Source organism: Pongo abelii, chromosome 11 (genome assembly GCF_028885655.2).
Source record: "Pongo abelii isolate AG06213 chromosome 11, NHGRI_mPonAbe1-v2.0_pri, whole genome shotgun sequence".
Classification (NCBI taxonomy): domain Eukaryota; kingdom Metazoa; phylum Chordata; class Mammalia; order Primates; family Hominidae; genus Pongo; species Pongo abelii.
The window spans coordinates 72643128-72650814 of NC_071996.2; the positions used below are offsets into that span (position 1 = coordinate 72643128).

The window sequence follows — 7687 nt, forward strand, 5'->3', positions numbered from 1 at the left end:
AATCCCTCCAGGCAATGCGATAAGCCATCCTTGTGATGTTATAAACCGTACTAGAGGATAAATAGTACATAGCTTGTAAATCTGCAGAAGAGTCCAGAATAGCAGTGAAGCAGAAATTTAAGACCGAATTTTTTTTCCATTTTAATGTTTACAGTTTAATAAATCTCTTGATTGCAGACATGTAAGGCTGTTTGGTAGTATTCAGAAACATCACAGTAATGGCAATTTTTTCAAATGGTGTGTAGTCTTCAATAAATATCTATGAAAGTGCTGTCAGACCAGTAAGACTGCATTTATACATCCATCATTTTCAGGATTGTTGGTAATCACAGCCTATTTTCCTCAAATAACCTTGCCCAACTCACATTCACCTCAGTAACAGTACCTTTGGTAATAACATCCAAAGTTATATACATTGGGAATGAGGGACTCTTCTTGGGAATGAGGGACTCTTCTTTACACCAAGTATTGTTAGGCAAAAGGTGGCTTTCAGTTCAGGATGTGTTACATGGGCTTTCTTGAAACGCAAGCCCATTGGCCTGATGAATCTTCCATAGATAAGTAGTTTTCTTGTAAAACCATCTCCAACAAAGCAGACTTTAGTGACCATCCTCTTCCATGCCTTCGTCTTTCTCTTTCCTGTTGGAATAACTTTGAGACAGAGTCTCACTCTGTTGCCCAGGCTTGAGTGCAGTAGAGCGATCTTGGCTTACTGCAACCTCTACCTCCTGGGTTCAAGTGATTTTCCTGCCTCAGCCTCCTGAGTAGCTGGGATTACAGGCGCCTGCCACCATGCCCAGCTATTTTTGTATTTTTAGTAAAGACAGGGTTTCACCATGTTGCCCAGGCTGGTCTTGAACTCCTGACCTCAAATGATCTGTCTACCTTGGCCTCCCAAAGTTCTGGGATTACAGGCATGAGCCACTGCACCTGGCCCTGTTCAAATAACTCTTAACACTTCTGTATCTCCCTGGGCAAGTTACATTTAGACAGAGGGACTTTCCATTTTCCTGCTTTCTCTTTTCATTTCGGCTTAATCATACTGGGAGGTACGTTAGCTTGAGGTTGTCCCTCTCTGTCCAGCAGATAGGCAGGTACTGCTCCCTGTGGAGTCTTTTTTTTTGTTTGGTGTTTCTCTTTTCATGCATCTTGATGGTCTTTTTTATTTGTATTTTCTCAGCATGGTGCTGTTTAAGATAAAGCTTAGCCTTCAGACCAATCATTTTCTTTGCCTTCTTTGAATGTTCATGAGCCTCTCAACTTTCCTTCTTTCCCTTTTTCTCATGGTAATCCAAACGATATCCATGGCATTTACAGTGTAATTCAATATATTTGTTCTGTGGCATGGCACAGGCGCAGCCCCTGGGGTGCGAAAATGCTCTCAATTTTTGGGTCTCAGAGACCCATGAGCGAACTCCACACAGGCTGCAACAGGAAAGGCAAGACCGAATTTTAGGGGTAATCATGAGAGGTGCTACAGCTGTTAAATACTTTCCATCTCCATACATATGCATTCCAGTTGTGAAAAAGGTCACCCATATATACTGGATGCTGTTTAGAGCATACACATTCTGTAGGTGATATCTTCCAGCTGGTGCCATCTAAAAGTTTGTAAATTTCATGAATTTCATAATTTTTGTGGCACTGAGAAAATCAGTATTGTAGTTCATGATTTAAAATACCACTGCTTTTTTCAGATGATTGAATATATGTTAAGATCAGTGAATTCCATGGACATCTACCTGTTGCCTTACATCTCTCTTCATGAGGGAAATTATTGGAGGTAATGTGCTATGGGCTACTGGATAACATGCAGCCTAACCTATAATAAGTGTCAAGTTCAGTGAGGACAAATTGTTATCCCTTCCCTTTAATGGAAGGGTTCCACCGTAATCAACTCATTACAGAATGTGCCATCCTTGGAGTCCAGGGTTGGGCGCTGAGTATTGGCAAATGATGTATTGTATACTGTTCTTATCATTGCTTCCATGGACACTTAATCCATGAACTTGTTGATGAGGAACAAGCTAGCTTAGTTACTCCACTGATTTAGGTGGATTATGGCTGCATGTAGGTAACGTGAGATGATCTCCATTTAAACTGACTATTACTTACAGTTTCTTAAGATAATAGACTCACTCTACATTTTATCTAAGTGTGAATGGAGTAGCATCTAGAAAAATTTAGTGCTGTTGCCAGTATTTTTATACAGCTGCAAATAGTTAATAAAGCATACCCTTCAGGGAAATTTAACTAATTTGACAATTTTTTTATTCTTATAGCAAGAAATTTATGAAAAGAATTGTAGCCCAGCACTTATGGATATAAAAGATCTTAACAGCTTGAGGTATCATGAATTGTACATACTCTAGGAAAGAAATTCTACATTATAAAGTATTAAAGTAGAAAAAATGAGTTATAACCATGATCTGCCCTAAAGAAAAAGCTAAACAATTGTTCGAGAATGATCAAAACTTGGTTTTAAAAAATACGTAACTTTTAAAAACCTTTGCACTATGCATGTTTAAAGTCAAATACAATTAGATGTATTTTCCCTGCATGCTTAGAGATGGTGTTTTTCTTTTAAAGTAATAACAAGTTTAAATATTTTAAGGTGCTTAATCTAAAAAATTAAATCATACTGTAATTGGAAACTATAATACATTAAAATAGATAATGGTAACTGTTGAACTACTATTTTAGTCATGTATAAAATGGAAATGAGAGGAGTGTTAATAAAGAAAATAAGCCACATTCTTGGAGGCAGATTTTTCTTTCTGTAAAAATACATTTAAAAAATATATTGTGTTAGTGACTTAAATACATACAACTAATGAATATTTTTGGATAATGTTTTAGGCCTTGCTTATCCAAGAGTCAAAATGGAAATTACCACACCTACTACAGTTGCCTGAGAATTATAACACCATTTTTCAGTACTACCACAGAAAAACCTGTAGTGTCTGCACCAAGGTTCCTAAAGATCCTGCTGTTTGCCTTGTGTGTGGTACTTTTGTATGCCTGAAAGGACTTTGCTGCAAGCAACAAAGTTACTGTGAATGTGTACTGGTAAGCAATAGTAGATAATACAAAATTTATGAAAACACAGATCTCATATCACAAAATATGGTCAAGCCATCTCTTCATATTAACTGCTCTTTGAATTAAGTATATAATACATATAGGGATTGTGTGTGTTTTTTAATCCAGTAGAAGAGTAAAAAAAGAAAGTCTCTGAGGCTTTAAGTGAGTAAATCCTTCCTTGAGTACAATTCTAGTTCTCCTTTCACCTACTATCCTTTTAATGGTATGTACTTTGGAATGTGCTGTGAAACAAAAGTCATCTGTGCTGTTGAAGATACTAGACTCTGAATTAGGTTAGCTCTTAATTGCTTTACTAGATATTCCTTACCCAAATACCTCCTAATGTATTAATAATAAAGTGTTAGGAATGGAGTTATAAGTTTAACTTAAATGAAATCTTACTATTTTTAAATCACTGTATTATTTAGAAGGCATTAAGATATTCTTGATTTTATTATAAAGCCTATTTGATTATGAAGTTCATTAATATATTTTTAATTTTTTAGCATTCTCAGAACTGTGGCGCAGGAACAGGTATTTTCCTTTTGATCAATGCATCGGTAATTATCATCATTCGAGGTCACCGCTTCTGCCTCTGGGGTTCTGTGTATTTGGATGCTCATGGAGAGGAAGACCGGGATCTTAGGTTAGATGTTCATGGATATATCCAGGTGTTTTATTGAAATTTGGTCAGTGAAAACCAATATGCTATTCCTGGCTTTGTAATTACAATTTTTTTAATATTAAGAAATTCTGACAGTCATTAATTTAGAGCTATTTCTAGTTTTTGAGCTATTGTCCCTATCAATATGTTGAGGAAACATGAAATAAACCAAATTACCATGTGAGGTTTTTGCCACAAAGAATCTGTTGGCCAGGCCCAGTGGCTCATACCTGTAATCTCAGCACTTTGGGAAGCTGAAGCAGGAGGATTGCTTGAGCCCAGGAGTTTGAGACCAGCCTGGACAACATAGTGAGACCTCATCTCTACAAAAAAATAAATAAGCCAGGTGTGGTGGTTATATACCTGTGGTCCCAGCAACTCGGGAGGAGGTGGAATGATCACTTGAGCCCAGCAGGTGGAGGCTGCAGTGAGCTGTGATCGTGCCACTGCACACCAACCTGGGCAACAGAGAAAGACTGTCTCAAAAAAGAATCTAGTAAAAAAAGAAATGTGGTAGGTGTGGTGGCTCACGCCTGTAATCCCAGCACTTTGGGAGGCTGAGGTGGGTGGATCACTTGAGGTCAGGAGTTCGAGACCAGCCTGGACAATATGGTGAAACCCCGTCTCTACTAAAAATACAAAAAATTAGCCGGGCATGGTGGCGGGTGCCTATAGTCCCAGCTACTCGAGAGGCTGAGGCAGGAGAATGGCATGAACTCGGGAGGTGGAGCTTGCAGTGAGCCAAGATCGTGCCAGTGCACTCCAGCCTGGGTGACAGAGTGAGACTCTGTCTCAAAAAAGAAATAAGTAAATAAAAGATAAAAAAAATAAAAAAGGAGACAGGCATGGTGGTGAGCACCTGTAATCCCAGCTACTCGAGAGGCTGAGACAGGAGAATTGCTTGAACCCAGGAGGTGGAGGTTGCAGTGAGCTGAGAGTGCTCCACTGCGAGAGACTGTCTCAGAAAAAAAAAGAAATGCATGTGAAATCTTCCTTGTATGATATTAATACTTTTTTTTTTTTCCTTTTTGTTCTAGGCGAGGCAAACCTCTCTACATTTGTAAGGAAAGATACAAAGTTCTTGAGCAACAGTGGATTTCTCATACTTTTGATCACATCAATAAAAGATGGGGTCCACATTACAATGGGCTGTGACTCTCCACCTCAGCATTGCATCATATCATCATTTTCGCTACGAATTTATTTTTCAACAATAAGCTTTAACTTAATTTGGGGGATTAACACTTTTGCTGAGGGAGAAAAAGAAAACATACATTATGAAGCCTTTCCAAAATTAGGTGCTTGGTAATCACGTTAATGGTATAATTTTTTTTTTAATATCTGGAGAACATTAATAACAAGTTAAATTATTCTTTAGTGGTCATTTTTTAAGTGCACAATTAATAAGAAGCACAACTTGTTCACAAACTCATTCAGAAATGATTCTCCCAACAATGCATATCAGCTATTCATTGATACTTAGAGTGGGTGTGATTTATTTGACATTTTATTGCTTCTTTCTGTGTGTTTTAATTTGCATCTGCTAAGCATAATGCATCTTTTTTCCTCTGCCATTCTTGTGTTGATTTGAGAATTTTTCTGTATGTAATTAGAAAAAAATGTAAAACATGATTTATGTGAAATACTGTATAGTAAAAGTTGGTCTAATAGTAGAACTTTAAAATTTTTTCTTATTGTGAGGAATCTGTTAAAAGTTTAAGGCTTTGCTGAAAACTTAATTCATTCTCAGGAATTTCATAAATCTTCTCCCCAGGTAAATAATTGAAATAGCTGTAAAATAAGTAGATAGCTGCTGTTAATATAATACAGTACATTTTGGGGGGCATATGTGTGGTTGGGGGGGTCCTTAAAATCAAAATTTGCCATTTCAGTTGGATGAATTACTAGAGGTAATAACAAATCTTACTATAAAATCAAGAGGTTTAAGAACATACACTGGGCAGATGTTGATTCTGTGCATGCCCACCTTTTATTACCAAACAAGGTTTTGTTTATATGATTGTATTAGAAATACTCAGACTTCCCCAGAAATGAACCATAAATTTTGGAACTTCCTTTCAGCTCAAGAGATTCAGCTATATTGTATTTGTGCAGTGTAATCACTACTATTTCTTCTCGATTTCCTAAAAGGAAAAAAAAAGGCACAGTGGTGATGACCCTCATGAATGAGCCATGCTTCTGCATTCTTCTTAGAAACTGCTGTGAAAAACAATTTATGTTTGCAGCGTTTAAAGATCAGTAAAAATGGGAATGATTGAGCTAAAACCCACTCTGTGAGAAGGAAGATTACTGAAAAGCATGTGACATATTGCTACAAAGATTTTTTTTTCCTAAATGATTCAGTAATTGAATGATTATTCAATATATAGTGCTGTCAAGCAATCCCTGGTACTTTGGACTTCCATGGCTTGTTATATAAAATTACATTTTTACATGTAAAAATAAACTAAACAAATCTAATGATAAAATATAAAAATAATGTCAGATCCATGTTCTAAAAAATTTTTGTAATGACATGACATTACAAGAGTATGAAAATGGACATTAAATGATGGCCTTGCATTAAAATATGGAAAGCAGAGCAGTACATATTCAAATGTATTCAGAAAGTCAAAAAATTACCTATAGTTCTACAATAAAATACATGGAAATAGCTTGCTATTTTTATATACATTTCCAAAATATTAAGATAACTTTCTGTAAGACTCAATGATTCTGTTTGACTAAATAGCTGTCCTTTCCAACACATTGCTACTTTTTTAAATACTGTATCATAAGTTTAGCCTGTCATACTTTTTGCATTGATCATTATGAATACCAGACCATTTGTAAGTGTGGTTGAAGAGCAAAATGCTAATTGACATCTCTAGTAAATACTGTTACAGGATTCATGAACTTGAATAATTCTACAGTTTGAAACTCTGATGCTATATATACATGGTATAATGTATTCAGACTTTGATTACTACTTATTTAAAATGGAATGTTTTATGGTTGTGCATATGGATGTGAAGTGAAAATATTAGCCTTAACTTTAAAATTTGGGTGTTTGATAGTGTTTATTTTGATATTGGTGAATTAGTCACCGGTAAATTTTAAAAAAGCACTTGGTTGAAAATTGTACTTGAATACATACATGCATGCTGCTAAACTAGAACTTTAATTTTTCCCCATAACTTTTATAAGTCCCATTTATAAACCCACTTTTAAAAATAACAGGTCCAAGTTAGAGTGATGTGTGTATATTATTCAAAAAAATGTACTGGTGTGATATCTTGTATGAATGATCATTTAAATACAGTACATTACTGTAGAAGCTAAATTGATCTTTATAATTAAGCAGAAATTACAAAACTAGGAATAATCAACATTGTAAGATATGTTAATAAAAACCTGCTGTCATTTGGTTTGTGAAAGGTCCTTAAAATGTTTACTGCTTACATTTTTTTTTTTTTTCCCCAAAGATATTGACAGTAATATATGTGAGTGAACGTGGCTGAAAAGATCAAAGCATAACATAATTAGTAGTTGCTTTAGGGTGGAGTAAGTGTAAAGGGTTTGCTTTGCCTTTTTTCTTTTATTTGCAGAGTGAGTTCTTGCTTCTTCAGTCCTTGTCCCATAATCAATGCACAGTCTTTGCTAAGTGTGTGTGTTTGGTAGGGGGAGAAGGAAATGGGTATGTAGATCTGAGGAACTGTGGTCTCTGTTCTTTTCTGAAAGTTCCCAGCCAGACTTCAGAAATGTTTAGTGCTTTATGAGATGTTTGAGTGGTTTGCATTCTTGTTTGAATTGACAGTCCTCACCCCTACCTCTCCCTCCTGAAGCTCACCAGCCATTTATCAGCTAGCAGTCCATTTCTCTTCAGACCTTTCTCTGTTTTATGTATTCCGATATTTACTGATTTCTGTGACTTAGAAA

At 35.9% G+C, this 7687-nt stretch overlaps 1 protein-coding gene and 1 pseudogene across 3 annotated transcripts in view; one reads left to right on the plus strand and one right to left on the minus strand.

Moving 5' to 3' along the window:
- Positions 1–7196, plus strand: part of UBR3 (ubiquitin protein ligase E3 component n-recognin 3) — a 256407-nt gene extending 249211 nt beyond the window's left edge. For all 3 annotated transcript variants that reach the window (XM_024243049.3, XM_024243051.3, XM_024243050.3), the window contains exons 37-39: positions 2860–3069; positions 3591–3730; positions 4786–7196. In XM_024243049.3, the coding sequence (XP_024098817.3) occupies positions 2860–3069; positions 3591–3730; positions 4786–4903 (468 nt within the window). In that variant the 3' untranslated portion in view covers positions 4904–7196. The remainder of the gene's footprint in view (positions 1–2859; positions 3070–3590; positions 3731–4785) is intronic.
- Positions 274–1346, minus strand: LOC100461433 (ribosome biogenesis protein NSA2 homolog; annotated as a pseudogene).
- Positions 7197–7687: the final 491 nt, after the last annotated feature.